The sequence below is a fragment of the Trachymyrmex cornetzi genome, unplaced genomic scaffold, assembly GCF_001594075.2.
Source record: "Trachymyrmex cornetzi isolate Tcor2-1 unplaced genomic scaffold, Tcor1.1 scaffold322, whole genome shotgun sequence".
NCBI lineage: Eukaryota > Metazoa > Arthropoda > Insecta > Hymenoptera > Formicidae > Trachymyrmex > Trachymyrmex cornetzi.
In genome coordinates, this window is record NW_017297919.1 from 125,518 (window position 1) to 144,926 (window position 19,409).

Sequence of the window (19,409 nt, forward strand, 5' to 3'; positions counted from 1 at the left end):
GCCGCCGGTCGCCCGGACCGCACGGACCGAACGGACCAAACGGTCGCCCTCGCGACCACCAACTCGATCGCGGGCCCCATCCGTCGTCGTCCGTCCCCATCCGTGTCCCGATCGTCCTACCTCTCGCTCAATTCCGCCACCGCCACCGCCGTATACGCGATCCGAGAACCTGACGGGCCCGGACCCGGACCGTTAGACGTCGAAGGGAAAAACGGCGAGCCGCGATCCGTATCCTTCCCGTGGTGTGTCATGGGGTGTTTCGGCAGCCAGAACAAGGACAGCCAGGATGAAAGCAAAAATCAGAAGAGACGATCCGATGCCATCACCAGGCAGCTGCAGAAGGACAAGCAGGTTTACCGTGCCACTCACAGGCTACTCCTGCTCGGTGAGTATACCTATACCTATAATATACCTATACCACATTCATGTAGTTGATCGAAGGAGCTAGAGAGCTCTCGACCATCGACGCTTTGAATTTTTCTCCAGGGGTATACATCCTCTTCTCGATATTACAATTCAGCAAAGTCGTATTCATCGTGCGAGCCGATTCGACCGACGACGCTGCGACGCGACGCGACGCAAGGAAATTATAAGCGCACGCTTAGATGCGAAGACGAGCGTACAATCGATATCGCTCGTGCTCCTCCTACGGCCGAATCCAACGACGCTTTTTAATCTCACGGGATGTGTGTGCGTGCATGCGTGCGTCAAGTTTTTTAATTAAAGTGAACCACGGGGTGAAAATTGTGCAGAGGAGGCTAATCCTGCGTTAGGGACACTCGCCCCGCACAGCGTCCGCGTCTTCGATCCTTTTCGCGGCTTTCGGCCGGTTGGTTCGGCGCGTTCGCAGGCTCGTCAATCGACGGTAAATATATATCGGACAGGGCCGTCGGTGATTGTCGGTTTCGAACAAAGAGAACCTCCGCGACACCGGGGGTGAGAACCGACCGGCCGGCCGCTATCGCGATGTTCAGCGGCGCGTAATTCAATTTTATCGATTATCGTACGAGCTGCAGGCACCCACGAATATCCAGTGGCTGCCTCGTGTTTGTCGCCTCTTTTCGTCGCTTTCGATTCTCGTCTCCTTCACCTTTCTCTCTTCCTTCTCTCTCTCTCTCTCTCTCTCTCTCTCTCTCTCTCTCTCATTTTCTCTTGTCTCTTAGCTACAACAAAAAATTCAGCTCCGTGCTTACATTATTTCGTTATTCGTTATGCTCTGCATAATAGAATAAATCTCTCTTTTTTCTTCAATGATTTTTAGACATGTTTAAACGAGTGTTTTTATACTTTTTCAAATACGTTTAATAAATTGTAGCGCTTAATACTAGTCAATACAAATATTTGCTTCCACAAAAGTTTATTTACAAACAATGTTTTTTACATTTTATTTTTTCTTGCTATACATTTTGTTCTGTCTGCACGTCTTTTTCATCGAAGCTTTTCCCAAATAGTAAACTAATTTATTTACCAATAAATTTAACTTTTTTTCCACTTCTTGTTTCTCTCTGTCATATCCAGCATTAACCGATTTTATTATTTTTACTTTTTAACGTTATTGCATGCGATTCTTTGTAGTAAATAATACTCACTTTTTAATTTTAAATTCTAATAATATTATAGTTTTAGATTCATGCTGTTTGCTTTTAAAACGCAGCTTTTCTTTCTCTCTTTCTTGTATTTCACGTATTTTTTCCTCTTTCCATAATTACGAAAATACGTACGTGCGAAAAACATAGATTATACTCTAGCGACGTTTAACCCAGCATGAGCAGCGCTCCGTCTACATTCGCCTTCCTATTATCCGGCGCGGCGTTTATGTAGGTCGTCGTTCTAATTCGATGCGAATGCGTCGTCATCGTCGTTATCCTCGCAGTCGTCGGAGCAGGTCGGCGGAGACGCGGGAGACGGACGTCGCGTCGCGTCGCGTCGCGTCGCGTCGCGTCGCGTCGCGTCGCGTCGCGTCGCGTCGGACGGAGCAACAGCTGTCGCCGTATTGTTTCCTTTCCTCCTCGCGTGTACTGTCATTACGACCACGCGAAACCCGTGGCCGATTCGATCTCCTATATACGATCTCGTATATATATATAACTTGTGTCATCGCGTTCACGACTTTCATCACAGAAATCTTTGGGAAAAACTTGTGGAGCCAGAATTAAACGCATAACAACATAATCATACCTGGCGAGTGGCGTACGAATATATAACAAGTATTATACAAACTGATACAGCGGCTTGTTTCCGGCTTTCTTTTTTCTTTTTTTTTTATTTTTTGTCATATTTGCGAAACTTTATTTTGTGATTTATTTAATAAGACGTTTGTAAGTTGTAACCAGAGGTTACGTCAATTAATGCCACTGAGAATTACAAGCTTTCTTCGATTAAACTTCTCTGAACAAACTTATCGTTCACTTGATTTACGAGTTTTAAACGAGAATTTAAGAGTTTAGCGTCGAGAACATTTAACATTTGAAAAGTGACGCTAAATGTTGGGTATACATATAAAATGAACACAACATTATACATATATATATACACGTAAGAGTATTAAGAATACGACAGGAAAGGAAATAATGTTGATGCTTATGAATTACGTTAAAACTTGGGCAGAAAGTTAAAAAGAGAGCTTGATATATTTCGCTCATGTCCGAGAGGGTCAAATAGGCGCTTTAATTAACTCGATTGCGATGGGACCATCTAGGTCACGATCTCGCACATCACATACCGCGGGAAATCGTCCCGGTTCGTTTTAGAGTTTAGAGAATGTCCAACATTTAATTCCGGAGTGGATTCTGCACGCCACGCATGCAAAAAAATGCGCATTCCAGTCGGTTATTCTCGCGATGTATCGTTAAACCCTGCATGGCACGATACCTTTTTATCGCGGCCGATCGATAGGTATATATACATATATTGTACAATATATCTCGGCTGATGAAATCTCAATTCTGTGAGATATTCTTTCGCGCGTTATTACATCATCACATGACGGCAAATCCCGCAAATCCCGCAAATCCCGCGGTGCGTATAAACAGTAGCCATCACGCGGCGGCAATTCAACAACACCAGCACGCCTGCAGACTCCAGAGAGATTAATACCGCCAAAGATTAATTTCGCCCTGTTTCAGGAGCAGGAGAGTCTGGCAAAAGCACGATCGTCAAACAGATGAGGATACTGCACGTCAATGGTTTCAGCGAAGCGTAAGTTTCATCTTAAAATTACTTGGAAAAATTACTTGGCGCGGCGCGATCGTGTTCGAATAGATTACACGGCGATCTCCGTCCACTGCATTTATATCAATTCAATCCGCTTATTCCATGTGTCGTTAACCCATTAAAGGAGGAGGGCCGTAATCTCTCCTTTGTTTCCGCCGCACAGCGAGGCTTTTCATCGCGAGGCTCGCGTTACAATTAAATGTCAGCGAAATGCGAGATCGTACGTACTCCCTGCTACTCACGCAAACCGTTTACGAAACCGTATACGCGGTTATACGTTCATTCAATTTTGCTCTCGACTCTTTCACTCTTCACTTCGCACCTACAGCTCGAATCTCCGAATCTCCGAATCTCGCGAGACGATTTTCGAGAGAGGTGCTCATCACACAGGCTGCTATATATGGCTGCTGAGAGCATGTTGACGCTATTTTTACTATCCTTTTAGTTATTATGGCCAGTTGCGACGCGTTCATCTTTCTCACGATTCTTTTTTCGACTTTTTTCGAATCGCGAGAAATTAAATCGCAAATTGTAGCGTAATGAATTTTTTAGCACGCGGCGTTCGGCGTTCTGCGCGAATGATTCATCTCATAACCGGTTCAGACCGCTGCAGTATTAGCTACAAGTATATATCAACACGTGGCTGATACGGATCCGTCATTACTATTTCCTTTACTATTTTCCAAGTATGCGACGCATTCATCGCATTAGGTATATTAATCTTCGCTATCGCTAGCTTCACTCTTTTTCTCAATCATCTGATTATCTTCGAAATGCATTCACTGGAATTACCTACCTTCTTTTACAGACATATGTATATCAATGCTTTTCTCGTATTTTCAATAAAAAATAAAACGAGAGGAGCGTTTAATTTTTTTTTATTTTAACGCAGCGTTCTGAATAATTTTTCTTCTTCCTGGAATTTGATATGATTTCATTTCTCTTTTTTCAATTTTATACCATTTTAGTCGATTTTTCTAGCCTGCGGTTACGTTTCTCGTATATAATTTTACTTGATTTCCTTCATCTTTCGCTAATCCGCTGTAAATCTTTTCTCTGTCTTCAAGAAGCCTCGTCATTATAATTCAATAATTCGTGTATTTTTTTGCACGGATGTTGGCCGTACATAGATATATGTATGTATATATATTCTTGACAATTTTTACGCTCGCATGTACAAGTTCTATTCGGTGTGTAAACGGTGACAACTGTAAAGTAGCTAGAAGAATAGACGAACATCTTTCATCATTTCTACATTTCACTTCTTTGCAACTTTTTTCTCAATCTGATGTATACATATGTATACCAGTATACCCAAACTTTTTTTATTTTGCGACGAGTTTTTAATTTGAATGTCTCGAACAAAGAGGATTTATTCTCTTCAGCCGGAATATCTTTGAAAACAGACAGTTCCAGAAATACGCATTATTGATCGGCCATGAGTTCTCCAGCGAGTTCTTTTAAATAACGCGTGGTAGTTGGCCGCGCTAAAATTATCGAAATGGTCTGAAAATACCGATATAAAAGAACACACGGTCTCTGCTATCGTTTCATTCAGCTCGTGACTCGATCATTATTGCTGGTCGACCTACTCTTACGCTACTATGTCTGTTGTATACAATACGCATTGTTAGTCGTAATACTTTGTCACATTTAGTTACGCGGTCAACAAGAAATTGGTGTCGGATTTCTAACAACACAACTAACGTCTGGATCTAACATGCATCTTGGTTTTTGCAGGGAAAAGCGGCAGAAGATTGAAGATATTAAGAAAAATATTAGGGACGCCATTTTGGTAAGTATCCTATCACCCTACATCTATCTTCTTTTGCGTAAAAATTTCACAGACCTATTACATGAGAATTAAAATCAATTGAGTAAGAAGAGAGGTTGTGTAATTTGGCGAGTGAGTTTAGTTGGAAAAATTATAGATTATTACAAGAGCTATTCTCTCTTCTACTCTTTTTTTTTTCCTTCTTTTTCCAGCGATGATCTCATCGATAGTTGAATTCTCGTCAGTGTTGCATCACGGATTCCGTGTTTGCTTCCAAACCAAGTTTTAGTAGATACACAAATCATTTTCGCTCAAAATAATACTCGACATAACCGTTACGTGACACGCAAATTTGCGATATCAAATCTAGCTGCAAGAGCATTTTGTCACCAATTTGTCATTCAAACTCGTGTTCAACTGCGCGCGCGATTCTGTTTTTTGGCCCCAATCCCCCTCCCCAGGCAAAATGCAATCCCTTTCGTATACACTTTTGCGGTAACGTAAATTATGCTGCTACCCTTCACAATTTTTTTACATACGAAATTCTTACCAAGTAATTAACAGCGTGATAACAATTACAGCGAACCAGTAATTGTAGTGAAAAATAAAAGTGATTTTAACGAGAATATTACAAATGTGATTTTTTACTAAAATATTTAGTTTAGATCGTAAGGGGCTCCGCACAATAAAAGGAACAGAGAACAGAGAATAAGAATTTCAACCTACATCAGAAATCATGTATTGTGGAATACACACTACGTATTCTACAATACATGATTTCTGATAGGTTGAAATTCTTATTCTCTGTTTCTTTTATTGTGCGGAGTCCCTAATATTCCTCTCATCAAGATTAATTAATAATATAATTCTTGTTATATGCAGTTCATACGACTTTTATTACATTAATAATAACGCACGTATGAATAGACGCATATGTGTGACGTTATATAAGGGATAGACATAAGAGGATAATGTAGACGATTATAATGAATAAAAGGATACAAATAATATTTTATTTTTACAAAAGATTATATTTAATATAGTAATTGTATACATATAAGAAGGTATAAATTCTAACGTAAACGCGTAGATTCTAATAAAACTATTTTAATCTTTATATCTATGTGGAAAAAATGTTTGATTTGAAGATAAAAAAAGAGAGACACGTCACACGATGGTTTTTTTTTTGCAGACGATAACCACTGCGATGAGTACGTTAACGCCGCCCGTTACACTAGGAGACATGTCAAATCAGAGCAGAATGGACTATGTCTTGGAAGTCTCGTCTTCCCCAGACTTCGATTATCCTCCGGTGAGTCAGCCACGGCCTATTTGCGTTGTAATGTGTTGCGTTGCATTTCCTCGTTCACGAAGATAATGTGAGTATGTAAGAGGGAATCCCCGCGGACCGACACGGTTGCGCGTCACGTAAAATTTGTTTCTAAATGACATGGCTAAATTCCATCACGTGCTAATTCGGTTCATCAGAGGTGGAAAAAGGAAGGCGATTGAATTGACCGCGCGTATACCTACTTTTCCCATCGCGAATTTCGCTCGCGCAACGTTTAATGAGACTCTTTGTACATTTGTTGGTACCTCATTCGTGTTATCTCAACGCATTCCGCGTTACAATTTTGGTTTGACTGCAATTGTCGATAACCCGAGCAACTGTAACACGTACATGTCGCTCCTATAGTTACATTCTCTCATGAGTTAATTTTCGTGAAATTACAATTTACATTGTAATTACTGCTGATTACAGAACGGTATGTCGCCCAGTATACAGTATAGGTTTGCTTCTAAATCGCATCACATATAAGGATCTATAAACACATTATATAAAGCTTCGCGCAATTAACATTCTAACGACATTTGTGTGTCGTATCAATTAATTATTTATTATTTAATTATATGAAATTGATCATTTTTATATATAACTTTTATACAATTTCATGCACAAGATGAAATAATAAGTTTAATACAATAATTGTTTGTCTGTAATATGGATCGTTTCGTCGCATGATGTGCCCTACAGACTTGGAAACGATCGTCCTAGTATATTGAGTGCAACTCGCGATTACTCGACATCGTTTAGCGCACACACCAGGCCACGCATAAACGGTAATAAGTACGTGGTGTAATGGGCGACAACGTCGAAATTTACTTAACGATCATCGCAATGACATTTCTTCGCGTCTCTCTCTCTCTCTCGTAAAACCGGTACCGACGCGACGGCCGCACATCTGCGGATTAACGCAACATAGACACAGGTATGTACATACATACGTACAGGCTCTTGAGAACCCCTGCGTGGCACGATCAGTGTTTACAATGTTTATATAGCCACCGCACATGTCAGTGCGCTGTACAGTGTCCCGTACTACGTGCTGCGCCATTTCTCATGTACGTATGTGTGTACGTACGTACGATATCTCTCAATGTACCGTGTCGCTCGCAAATTCATGCGATCATTATACTCGTACGTAACAGAAATTTACATCGGTCGATACGAATTTTCCGTACCTAAGAAATTTCACTGCCAAGCGAAATTTCTCAATAAGGGTCGATCCTGCTAGCGTTGGTTGAAAGATTTATGTACTTGTAGGTATATACATATATGTATAATATATCGTGTATATCGAATGATGTGTCAAGAAAGTTTTGTCATTGGATAAAGTAGGTATTTGACACAACCAAGTTAATTAATCATCGATTGATTTACGTAGTCATATAGCCTGTGTTTAAGGGGAATTTTGAGAGGGAGAGAGAGAGAGAGAGACCATGACCGCGACCGCGACGAAATAATCCGCACGCGGCGCGTGGCGCGGGCGTTTTGCGTCATTCAGCGCGAGTCGCATAAGCTCGCATTCGCAGGCGTGTACAGGCGTGTACAGGCGATGCATTATTACCTTTGCCAGCGCAGCGCGCGTACTGGCGCGGATCCCAGCGGCTAGAGTCGCCCATTATATGTATTTGTTGCACGTGGCTGCGTTCGCCGTTGCTCGATGATGCATCCGAATTAATTGAATTAAATCCTTCTGCACCGAACGCGATTCGCGAGCTTTCTCGAAGCCGCTTATGTACATTATTCTAACGTGTGATTCGCGCAGTAAGTATTTACTCGCAATATTCGTAATGTTATACGTTTGTATCGATAAAGCTCGACATTATGTTCTACCGTTCGACGCTTTTCGGCATTATTATACTTTCAGATCGTCGCGAGGTAATGAACTGATGAAGAATCTGATTTCAGAATTCAACAAATTTAATCAAGTTAAGAGAATTTCTATTAAAATCCCGAGTATTTTTTCAAGCGCGCGCCGTTGGCATTTAACCCTTCGATTCATATTCAAACGTATGTGCGAAGAAAATACGAGCATCAATACGATTGCATCATGCGTATTGGACAAGCTTTTGCATGACAAAATGCAATTTATCGCATTAATTAAAAAAGAATAAATAAATATATATATAAAAAAATTGAAAGAAAAAGGGCTACGAGTCTAAGAGTTAGTCGTTAGAAATAGAAATTTTTAAAAAATCACAGTATAAATATGTCATTTAGTCAGAATATAAAACTTTAATGTGCCGGCAATAAACAATATAACACAAACAAACGTTTCGATCCCTGTTGGATCATTATCAATGTTAAATACACAAAAATAGAACGGTAAAAATATTACAAAGTTAAAATTTATAAAAATTACAATTCGCTCTCAATCGCAAGCAAAAATATAATAAAACTCACAGTAACTAATATAATAAAATTCGCTCAGAATGAGTTGGAAGTTATGTGAACGTTGTAATACGTAACAATATATGCTTCTGGTTATCAGTTGTAAAATAAAAATAATTCGTATTTGTTAAAAAGAACATAAATATTTTAAACATATAATATTGAGTATATAAAATAAAACGCAAAGTATAAAAATATAATATATGAGACAGAGAATAAAATTAAAAATTGAGACAATAAAAAAGTATTCTAAGATTTAACAAGCAAAAAACAAATTATTCAGTCGTAATAATAAAAAATTATATGATATCTATTTAATAAGTAAAATATATATAATAAAATTTTGTAACAATTAAAATAACGGATAATAGATACCTTGTAAATCGTGTGTCAGTATAATATAAAATTCTATAATTTCAGACAATGCGATGAGAGTGGAACAGTCATAACTATTATATTTTAAAAATATAGAGAGTGGAACAGTCACAACTATTATATTTTAAATATATATATATTGTATCTAGCATATCACCGTTTTTTCGTGGCTGATGAAAGATATCGATTCTACTAATCGTGAACTCTACGATTCGTCTTTAATTTGCCACTGTCATTCGGCTCATATATGAGATGAGAGGAAACAAGCGGGGGTGTTTGGCAGAAATTTATTTTAGGAAAATCCTAGGCCTAATTTCGGCACAGGTTCAAAACACATTGGCATCGTTACGATTATTTTACAAACAATCGACTGCGAACAAATAACTCGTTGCAGATAAATTCGATGTAAATGTAAAAATAACGTTAAAAATTGAAATTCGGATGTATGGAGAATGTCGAAATATTCTTTCGAAAATGTCAAATAATTTCGATACTTCTTTTATATACTTGTACTTGAGTATTTTTTTTATATGGGAGAGGTATAATTAATCGAGTGAATCAGAGTATATGCATAATAATAAGAATGTACATATTATTTCAAAAGATCGTAGTATATGGTAAAACATTGAGAGAGAACGGTGTATAATAAATATTAAATTAAATGTAAATATCGTAATGTTAATTTATAAAAAAGTAACCTACTCGCGTATATTATATATAGTATATTCTCTCGCGCGTTTAAAGGATTTACGTTGAATCGGTAAGGGTCTGCGTAAGCCCCTTCGAGGCTTTTATCTGCATGCAGCACACAAATTTAACAAGGCGTGTGTATACGTTTCCCTGTATTTTTAGCCGTTACACGCTTTGCGACAGTGTTTAGGGGCTTAGCGAGAGGATGACGTGTTTGGACGAAATTATTAGTACGTGTATAATGGCGGTAATAGGCGGAGAGATGGTTGCACCACCAGCCGTGTGCAGAGGTGATCCTTCCTCGCGACGGGACGCGACGCGACGCGTCGCGTCGCGATGGATCGACGATGCGTCCCGTCCATCGATCGTGGAAGCGTGGAAATAGCATCGACAGGAGAATTTATTAATATAACCGTCGTCGTTATTGCCAAGCACACCGGCCATACCAGCCGTCGCGACTGTTGCGTGATTTGCAGCTTGCGCTGTCCATGACGACACTTGGGATGGACTTCCGACTAGACTGGCCATGCCGTGCGAGAGAACGTGTCCTGTCCAAGTTCACGCCGCGACACTTGAGGCGCAATGCCATGAGATGAAAAGGCACATGCCAACTACAATGCTTCTCAATTACGCACCACAACTTCGTACGTTGTGCTTTTCTTCTCGAGATAAGTCTATGGGAAAATTTTTGCGGCTTTGCTACAGCTGACATACGAAACGATTGAAACTGCACAAGATTTGACCTTAAACGTATATCTACATATATGTATATGCGAAAAATTACATTTTCGATACAATAATTAAGAACTTGCTTAATTATTGTTTTAATACTCAAACGTCGCTTAGTTAATATATATTAGCGAAAATTTAATAGTTTTTAATATTTAATAGTTTGCATTTAAGGAGGTTGTAAGGGCATAAAACACATATATTAATATTTTCGCTTTAAACAAACTACATACATGTGAAAGTTGTGTTCATAACATTCTGGTTTTATTGAGCAACACATTTTTATAGGTTATTTATTTTATTTGTTATTAGTTTTATTGTTATAAACAAAAATTGTTAAAATAATAAGGAAAATCTAAATGTTTTTATATAAATATATTAAGTACTAAACATGACTTGTGCGAAGTTTCATTGAGATTCACCATTAGTTTATAACAAATAACAAATTTTATTTATTTACTGAACAATTAATGTCTGCATCTCAAGATAACTTTACAAAAATATTGTTGAATTCCTAGAGTATTTATATAAAAAAATTGAAATTTTTATCGTTATTTTATAATACATTTTCATATGTTTATATTAGAGTACAAATTAAAAAAATATTACTACTTATTTAAATAACTTTTGATCCAGATAGTCAATTGTTTCTATATTTTTTGTATTATTATTGAATGAAATTTAGAATAGTCTGTAATTTTTTCAAGTAGTTCTTAATATATTGCATTTGCCTTACAACCTCCTTAATAGTTATAAAAATATAATTCTCTTGAAATAAAACGATACTTATTTCGAATTGGGATTTACTTAATTCCTTAATCGCCGTTAAAAATTATTTGAATTAATGCACGCGAGAACATAGACTTTGCGCAAACTATTATATATATAAACGAAATTTCAGTTTTGCAATCCATGTACGCATTGTATCTATTACTGGTACGTTTCGCCAAGAATCATCGTACGATAGAACACGATGCATGAATGCTCAAATAATTAATAATACTTTACGTTGTTTCGACGTTGATTTATGCACACGGACTGGCATACTTGCGCACTACACACGGTTACTCGACAACTTTTAATATTCGCGCCGTTTACAAGAGCGTGTCATTGATCGCGAGAAATTCTTAACTGAAAAATATTGTCGCTCTTATTAATATAATGTTTACCAGATAACATTTATTATATTTTATTTTATTTGACATTCGATCGCGACCGCGACCGCGACCGCGCGTAATAATTAGTTTAGTTTAGTTTCTCTAAGAAGAAGAATTCTATCCCATCGTTTCCTCATAATTTTCGAGACTTTCAATGTGTGTTACGTCACAGGAACCAAAGCGCCTTCTACGAATCGCCTACGCAAGTGAGGAAACCAAGTTTCCCGACACAATAACATCTAAATTATTAATGTGCTCGACATCCTCCGTCAGTAACGCGAAGTGTAGCCTTGTGGTCGCCATTATTTACGTAACATTCACACAAGTCGCGATTTTAACTTACTACTAAACGAGTCTATAACCCGACTGCGAAATGCGCCATGACAGAGAATGCAGGTGAATTTCAGTATAGTGAGAAACGAGAAACGAATCACGTTCACTAATTGTTTAAGGATTAGGGAATTTTACAGAGTTTAATCTTTATAATAATTAAGCAATTCGAGGAATTTGAGCGATAAGTATGTATGTTACAACCCTTCCAACTTTCAATATTTCCAATTTGCAAATGTTTCCTAACTTTTTCACGTGAAATTGATAGAAATTCGTTGATCGCTTTTGCAGTCAAGATAGCGGAATTTTTGCGAAATATTTTTTTCAATACATCACGAGATCAAGATTGAATAATCTTTACGGTTGAACTTACAATGTAACAACGTTACGCATTCTTCGCGCATATGTAAATTCTGCAGCCACATTTTTCAACAAGTCGCTTTCAACAAGGCAGCACATTTTTCCGCGAGTTAACCACTAATTAAACATTAAACGTTACAACAGTCCGGCGATCCTGTGCAATAAAGACGGCGATAAATGCACTACAAATATACGTACGTGAATAGATCGTATTGCTCGTATCATTCAATACCGCCGATCTCTTCCTTCTCGATCCCCGGAAACGATCGCTGGAATGAGTACGTTTCTTTCTCGTAAAGATTTGCAAAAGTGGGTCTAATCATTGATCGATTGTTGTGTTCTTTCAGGAATTCTACGATATCGTCGAAACACTTTGGAAAGATCGGGGCGTTCAGCAAAGCTTCGAGAGGAGTAACGAGTATCAACTTATCGATTGCGCCAAATAGTAAGTCGTTTTATTCTATATAAACTTACGAAAGAGTTTGACACATCGGGTTGGCCGTTCGGGGTTGAGTCGCGAGGAATTTAAATCGACATCGTTCTCAATGGGCTGTGATGATATCACGTCTAGTAGCCGCAGTTTCATTCGGATGTGTATAAAGTAACATATATTGTATAATGACCAAATAAATTTACATCAAATGAATTTGACCAAACATTTTTAACGGTCGATTAATATCATTAGCGTTTCTTGCAAAGTTAATTAAATTTCGCGCGTTTGTCCGTTGACTCGCTGATTATTGAATCTTTCTACACGTGAAGAGTTCGAGATGCGGTTATTGTAATCTACTGCGGGGGTGATATCACGTGCGCGATAAGAAATCGAATAAGATAACGTTTACGCGTCGATAACACCACCATACATTGCGGATTCATCGTCGTTGGGCGCGTAAGGTCTTTTTTTAGAACATACCTCGTTTAACAAACACAACTTGATCGTTTATTCCATCTTATCGTTCGTTCAATAATATACTCGACGGATATCTTTGTAAAAAAAAATTTATTTTTCCATGTGTGGACAAATTTTTTTATAATCGCCAAATTGTTAGAGAAAATAAAAAATTCATTGTGTATATATATATTTATAGACACGTTATGCGCGCGTGTATTTATAGACTTGTGACACCGATTTAATGCCAATGGAAACAATGCCTTAACAAGGTAATCACTTTAATAGAGGCCACCCGTTTATCCAGAGGCTCTCTCGACAAATTGACCCAACCTCGAGCTTTTTTGTGCGCTAATTCGATGACACGAGCGTTGACTTAGTTACGTAAAGCGGCGTCGTCGCGTAATTCGATGAGATTACGATAGCGATTGCATTTGACTGACGAGGATTAAGCGGCCGATCGAATGCAGTAGCGAGGGTTATTGCACTACATCACTTTTTACACACATACACGTGCAAAGGAAAAGGCATAAATCTTTCGAGCGTAAACTACGACTTTATCCGCTTAGTCAATAATCAGCATGTGACTGTTTTTCATCTGTCAGGTCGTCAAATATTTTTTTAATTTGTCAGTCTTCTATATGAGTACATCCTCTTCTGTGGAATCGTAGTACCATTTGTTTATCGATATACGTATACAGTATGTCCAGAAACATTCTGTGTTACTGATTCATTTTATATAACTTGAATCGATCTCCAATAATATTTAAACTCTGAAAATTTCGTGATGAAACGAGCGAACAAACCGGGATAATTATTATATTTGTTAATAATGCCTTGCAGTAGGGAGTAAATATCGCGAGATGAGGAGATACGTGTGTATTTTCGTCAATCGAATTCTCTATTTGAACTTTGGTATATTACTAAATTCGTGGTGACGAAGCACGACGAATCTTTATCTTCCTCTTTTTCTCTATTGCCTTTATCAATGTTTTGTGCCACTCATAATCACATTATCGCGGATTTTTTGCATTTTTTTTCCTTTTTTTTTCTCCATTAGTGCAGCTCGGCGGTGCGGTTCTCTCTCTCTCTCTCTCTCTCTCTCTCTCTCTCTCTCATTCTCATGTGCAGCGCAGGAATCGTTGACGTTAAAAATAGCGACATGTATTTTTAGGCATCGCGCTCCGGTGAGATATAGTGTTCCCGTAGCATATTCGTAGATGACGGAGACGCAAGATGTCTATAATCTTGCAGTATCTACATACAAGCCGCATGTAGTGGCCGCGTGTTTCTACGGCTACGGTTAGCACATATATGCACTAAAAATACTCGTCTATTCGCGAATGTAGCGTACAAGTACAGACAATTTTATTAATTTAAACGTGAATTTTATTATATCTAACAATCTGCTTTTCGCAACCGATTTTAAACAAGTCGCAATAGGGATATTGCGTGAATTTCTCACGTGAATCTTTGCTCGGAAAGAAATCTGAGAAAAGGATAGGGATATTAATTTTGATTCTATTTACTCTTTTTTTTATATCACGATAATTCGTAAATTTCTTTTGTAAACGCGCGTGACATAAGTAGTAAAAGTGTGACCATCTTACGCGCACTAAATATATAGCACAATGATATGTACTCTTTCACGAAAATATCACAAATCCGAGTCAGTGAGTGGAGAATAAATATTTGTTCGTTACATGATTATCGTGTACAACGTACGATTATTGATTGTTGGTTTAATGGAAATCGTTTTCGGACCGAATGATCTTTAGCGTCGACGCGAAATAAAAAGCCAAAGTAAAAAGAGGACAACTGAGTAATCGTCATATCGAAAAAAGGAGAAAAACGTAACAATTCCTATGTGTGTATGTGTCTCTTTGTTACCGTATTTTAACTGTGCGCGTCTCGTCTCGATGATAAAAGTAAGCGACGTTTCAATTACGTGATAACACACCTCAACGCGCGTCTAAAAAAGGGAAACACGCGCCGCTATATTTAGGCACTGGTCTATAATGTCTATACCTATCGCGCGGATTATTGATGCTGCTATAGTTCGTAAATGTTTGGATAGACAGCCACTTTCGCGCGCTTTTCTTTTTCATCGTCGATATGTTGATCGACGACAGTCGACAGCGAAAAAGTGATTCTTTTCTTTTATTTTTCCTTATTCCACGCATAAAACGTCCTCAAAGTAGTCAAAATGATGAAACGAAAGATAGTGTCAACGTACAGCGAAGAATACAAAAAAAAATTGAATTACATCGGAATTATATCTGATTTATAAGGAAAAGAAGATATGAGCTGAAAGATGAAACTTTTAATATTGCAATTAACAGTGTTTGTCGTAATCGTAACACGATGGTACTCGATTGGTTTCGTTTTTATAACATGATATGTATCTATGATTGACTTAATTAAACCCTTCACGACTTATCGTATAATGCGCTTACAGGACGATTATAGCAAACGAGAGTTTCATCGAATTAAAAATTTAATGACAGACAAACGCGCGCAGTTATAGAAATTTGTCCTTTTTATTTAGATAACGCGCGAAACCAACTTTTCTCTCTACAATCATCGAATGGATTTTTCCGATTTAATTAACACTAGAAATATCAACGTTTCTTGTCTAGACCAATCGAGAATAAATTATTATAAAAATAAAAGTCAAATATTTCATCAGTATAAAGGACGTAATTATTGAAAAAGTAAGAATGAATCCTATTATTTATACAAGAAATACAATATTTTGAAAAATAAAAACGGTCAATAAGCGACCTTGTTGAGTGGTATGATGGAAAAAAGAATGGACGAGGGAGAGGGAGAAAATTAGCGTTTTTTTTTCTTTTTTTAGACAAAAGCCAGTATTGTCGGACTCTTGTTTGTACAAGAGAGAAACGTGCCAGCCCAAGTTGACGGAAGACAAAGAGAACGTTTAATGTTGAGAGCCGCCATAGACTGGCGATCAGGCGATTACAGGGTGACGCGCGCACGCGGCTAGAACGGGTAGAACAGCAGCCAGGTCCGTCAAATATTTGTGATTCGAATTGCGAGCGAATGATTGCGCGCGGGCGTCAAAGCTGCAATTTGTAGCAGCAGCGAGGAGACTGGGACCATCGAAATCCCTCGCACACGATATCGAATAGAATGATGGCAACTTTAAAACCAGCAAAACGTAATCGGATCGCTCCTCTAATCCCTCTCAAATGCAGGAGCTGCGAAGAGAGTGAGCCTTTTCGAGTTGGCCGCGACCAGATGATCGGGCACGGCCTGATTTCCTCCACACAGTTGTGATTCGAGAAATTTTCAGTCCAATCTTGAATTCCTCCACACGGCCTAGACTAGTCACTGCCCGCTGCCGTGACTCGGGAGATTCGTTGCAACATTATTGATTCGCGCCCCGGGGTACACTATACGCCTTACATCGTACAAAAGGTACGATGGATTCGTGACGGCGCGGTTTGATGCATAAACCGCCCGCCACCGCCGCATACTGATTATACATCGGCCCTACATCTACATGTCGAGTAGATATAGTTCTAGGAGTTAAACCGTTACCCACTTTCCGACCACCAAGCCTGCATACGGGGTGTCATCGCATATCTACATATGTGCATATACATGCATATATTAGCGAGATGGAAGGATCCATCGCGTGTAGAATCGTAGAGAATCGGTGGTCAATGCCACCAGTTTGGAAGCTAATTGAACTTGGTTATGATATAGTATGTGATTGTATTCCAAAAGAAAGAGAGAGCCAGACTTTGGTTTTTAGAATTAACACGCGTTACCATCATATCGATGAGATACTTTAGTCTAGAAAATTTACAATTTATCGTGAAACGTTACTGCCCTCGGAATTATCCGGGCTCTGTATATGAAGCTAGATTAACACCTCGTGTATAATATTCTGTATATCGTGCTCGATAACGTGCAGCTGGAGCTTAGGGCACAGAAGGGGCTTCGCTAGCTGTCGACATCAAACGTGGCTCGGCGCGGCGCGCCGTGCCGTCCGAGTTCAGTCGATACACGTTATTATCGCGCACGATCCGGCTTTCATCCCTTTCTCCGCTTTGTCATCGCGAATTAATTCTTCGCGAACGAACGTCGAACATTTAACCTTTAACCGGAAGCGGTTGAAAAATTCGACGCGGCATTTTGTCGGTCGCATACGAAGCGCTGTACTGGCTGGCTCTCTCTCTCTCTCTCTCTCTCTCTCTCTCTCTCTCTCTCTGTTCTCTATCTGGCGATAGAATTTGACAGAGAATAATTAAATGAACGCAGCAGAAATGTATAAAGTCTTGCCGAGAGACTATCCCTATATACAACGCTCTAATAAAAAAAGCCGTATATATAGTGCCGTATGTATGACAGTTTGCAGCTACTTTATATGTTGCTGTCTTGTTTTTTTGTAAGAGGAACTATACTTAAACTAGTGCTACTCGATCACGTTTATTATTTCCCGTTGACATAATACCGTAGATACGTATTTTGACCTGGTCCGGATCGCCGTCAGAAACAACGTTGTAACATTTGTTCACCTCAAGGTCTTAGCGGAGGGTTAACATGAGAACGATAACGAGAAAATCGTTGTGCAGTAGCAGTCGCCAGTAGGTCACGACCTCCTTCCTCTTTCAATTCTCTGGAGGTCGATAGCCTCATTTCTGGCGGAGCGCGCCAATTCCATGACCTACCTTCTCGCGCGAGCCTATGGTAGTCCTATACGACCGTAGACACGCAGATGCGTCCATCATTTTTTTCACAACTACTATAAAAACTTGGCCTACCTTTTCCCATTTGTAACCATGGTCTTTTCATATTCCTTTTACAATCAGACAAATTGTGCGATATTTGATCCTTTTTGCCAATATAATGGGTGCATGCTTCTCATTTATATACAGGGATCTTCGAAATAAAGTACGTTATGATAAAGTACCTACATACGAGTATAATTCCTCCGAGTAACGTTACGTAACATCAATGTACCTTTGTTTAATTTATTAAGAAGAGTATACCGAAAAATTGATTTCGGAGGATACGTTATATATTTACTTTTCTAAATAAATTATATTTGCATTAAGAAACATGAAATTTGCTCTAGTCTCTTCTCTCTTATATCCCGCAATTTCATGTCAAAACGATGTTAATCAAAGTATCGATTTAATAATACAAGTCAAACAAAAAACACCTAATATAATACGAAAATACATTAATATTTATAATCGTATCGCACGTGAAAAATTTATTGAAAAGTTTGAAAAAGTTGGAAGCGTTTCCTGCGTTGGTTTAAATATAATATCAGTAGACTCTCCCATAATTATACAGTTTCGGAAAGAAACTGCTATTACTGCTAGCTATTACACAAATAAGTATTCTTTCGAAGTAAATTATAGTTTCGCAGTCGCATTACATCTCATTATAGGGTGTCATCGATATACTTATTGTCACACGATATTATCGTCTCTCTCGAGCACATTCAAAGGCCAAGTGCTTTTTCATTTATCCACTGCACACCTCTTGATGAAAAAACCAACCTCCACTTGACTTGGTAGTGTATGTATTATTCTTACACAAAGTTATTTTATATTCTCTTTTAATTTTATTTTTATCACGTCATTATTTAATCTGTATTTTAACAATTCTTTGTCCTCGTTGTTTTTTTTCCTCATTGAGAAAATTATTATTGGAACTGTGTTTTTAATTTGTTTTATACCTATTATATATATATATGTAATGAGAATATATGTAGTGAGAAAATCGTCAGTAGTAAATTTGCTATGAGCAAATGCCATCGCTACTGCTACTGCTCTAATACGCAAACCCCTTCAATCATAATATCTCGTAAAAGAGGAGGCATTTTATATAACATTTTCCGTGATAAATAACACACGCAGTGTTAAATCCTTGCGTACGATTGGCAGGGAACAGAGAACGAGCGGTGGCAGTGACCCATGACCCGGATCGCGGAAAGTGGGTGCCAGAGGGGCGTGTATGCACACCCGGCGAGGCCGAGGGGTTGGGGTTAGGGTAGGACATCGTCGAGGATCGATTTTCCCTCTCGGTGGGCTCCCTCCGCCCTCAGCCACCTCAGCGCGCAGGAAGGGAGGCTGGATCGCATGAAGGGAGAGGGTCCCCCGGTACACAGAGAGA

General features: G+C 38.7%; 1 protein-coding gene across 1 annotated transcript in view; it reads left to right on the forward strand.

Moving 5' to 3' along the window:
• Window positions 1-7: 7 nt before the first annotated feature.
• The window catches only part of Galphas (G protein alpha s subunit), a 25,609-nt gene continuing 6,207 nt past the window's right edge, over window positions 8-19,409 (forward strand). Inside the window, exons 1-5 of the mRNA XM_018510041.1 lie at window positions 8-385; window positions 3,126-3,198; window positions 4,954-5,008; window positions 6,180-6,299; window positions 12,712-12,809. Of these exons, the coding sequence (XP_018365543.1) occupies window positions 250-385; window positions 3,126-3,198; window positions 4,954-5,008; window positions 6,180-6,299; window positions 12,712-12,809 (482 nt within the window). The 5' untranslated portion in view covers window positions 8-249. The remainder of the gene's footprint in view (window positions 386-3,125; window positions 3,199-4,953; window positions 5,009-6,179; window positions 6,300-12,711; window positions 12,810-19,409) is intronic.